Source organism: Phytophthora parasitica (assembly GCF_000247585.1).
Source record: "Phytophthora parasitica INRA-310 unplaced genomic scaffold supercont2.66, whole genome shotgun sequence".
Lineage (NCBI taxonomy): Eukaryota > Oomycota > Peronosporomycetes > Peronosporales > Peronosporaceae > Phytophthora > Phytophthora nicotianae.
In genome coordinates, this window is record NW_008649052.1 from 266,872 (window position 1) to 268,381 (window position 1,510).

The 1,510-nt window shown below is 54.3% G+C and overlaps 2 protein-coding genes across 2 annotated transcripts; one reads left to right on the forward strand and one right to left on the reverse strand.

Annotated features, from left to right (window-relative positions):
• Window positions 1-160: 160 nt before the first annotated feature.
• PPTG_17379 (hypothetical protein) lies at window positions 161-668 on the reverse strand (the record flags this gene model as incomplete). Its single annotated transcript, XM_008915026.1, has 2 exons — window positions 161-226; window positions 255-668. The coding sequence occupies 2 exons, from the start codon at window positions 666-668 to the stop codon at window positions 161-163; spliced, it is 480 nt and encodes a 159-aa protein (XP_008913274.1).
• A 181-nt stretch (window positions 669-849) lies between these two features.
• On the forward strand, window positions 850-1,498 carry PPTG_17380 (hypothetical protein; the record flags this gene model as incomplete). Its single annotated transcript, XM_008915027.1, has 2 exons — window positions 850-1,449; window positions 1,472-1,498. 2 exons carry the CDS (start codon window positions 850-852, stop codon window positions 1,496-1,498), a joined length of 627 nt encoding a protein of 208 aa, XP_008913275.1.
• Window positions 1,499-1,510: the final 12 nt, after the last annotated feature.

The window sequence follows — 1,510 nt, forward strand, 5'->3', positions numbered from 1 at the left end:
CCATATTCTAACAAACATCTTTGGATCAATGCGTCCTCATTGTCCTCAGCTTCCCCTTCTGCTGCTACATATTGCCAGCGTCTTTTAGGTGCGTATGCATCCAACAGAAACTGGACCTCTTTCTTCAGCGGTGCAGCAAGTTGCCTTTCCTTTTGTGGGCTCATAACTTGCAGATACGCTCTCTCCCGACGGATTTTATCCAAATGATGAGCTTCTTTCCCCTCTTCTATCAACCATGACACAAGTTTCAGCACTGTTTCAATGTCTCCAAAGTCCTGAAGCAGCAACTGATGCGGCTGGATCGCCACAGGGCAGGTATAACTAAGAGCCTCGATGCAGCGTACTGCCTCCTGTGCAAGCCCCAGTCGAGGCTTCATCTTGTCGTGGGACTGGAATAGCACGTCCCATCGCACTCTTCCCTTCTCAGCGTCCTCTCTCTTCACAATTCGCTGTAATAACCACGTGACGCCGCTGAGAACGCGGTCGAAGGCGCTGTACGAGTTCACACCCGCCTTGGGGAACCCTGCGGCCTCTAGAGATTCTAAGACACGCGACAACTTGGCAGCGGCCTCTGCGCCGTACTCTCCGGCCAATTCATAAGCGTCGTGAGGCGCTTGCGGAGCTGTCGAGGCGCTAGGAGCGGCGGTAACCCACGTCGAGCTGAACATGGTGCGGAATCCAAGAGTGATGATCAAATTGAAGATCCTGACGAATTCGTTTAAGTACGACACAAATGAGCAACTTTACAGTACCTCAAGTTGTTATCTTACGTTGCAGCAGGAGTGATGGTCTCTCGACGAACGCATAGTCAGTTCAAGTGACGTCACTTCGCAACGTATCCGCAAAGACATGTCGGACGCGACGCCTTCCGTGGCTCGCATGCGCGCCATCCTGCGCCAGATCTCGGCTGGTGGGCAACCTGCCAGTGTCTCCCTTCCTTCTACTCCCTCCCCTCCATTGGCACTGAGCCCCGCTACACGCTGGAACGGCTGGGGCTTCCACGACACGAAGCTCTTCGTCAACTCGAACAAAGTGATCGAAATCTCCGGCGCTCGCTATGCCGAAGTGTTCGCTAATGCGCCAGACCGCACACTGCCTTCATTGTTGCCCTGGGCCGAGAAGCGGCTAGGACTGGACGCTGATCGCCGCAGTGCGCCTAGTATCACGTGTGCCGAGGAGTTGAGGCTTAGGAACCAGCTGGACGAAGGTGGAGAGACGTACAGAGCTCTCATGCAGTTCCTACACTTGGCAAGCGAAGAGCTCGGCATAAACACCAGCATGACAGTTGAAGAGCGCGTGCGTCACGGCCACGGACAGACCTGTGAAGACGTGTTCAGACTGCGCCACGTGCGGGACGTCGAGAGAGTCCCTGATGCTGTGGTGTGGCCCACGAGTCATGAACAAGTGGAGATTCTAGTGAACGAAGTGACGCAAAAATACGCAGATAAAGTGTGTATTATTCCATTCGGAGGAGGAACCAACGTCACCAACGCGCTAGAGTGCGATCCTA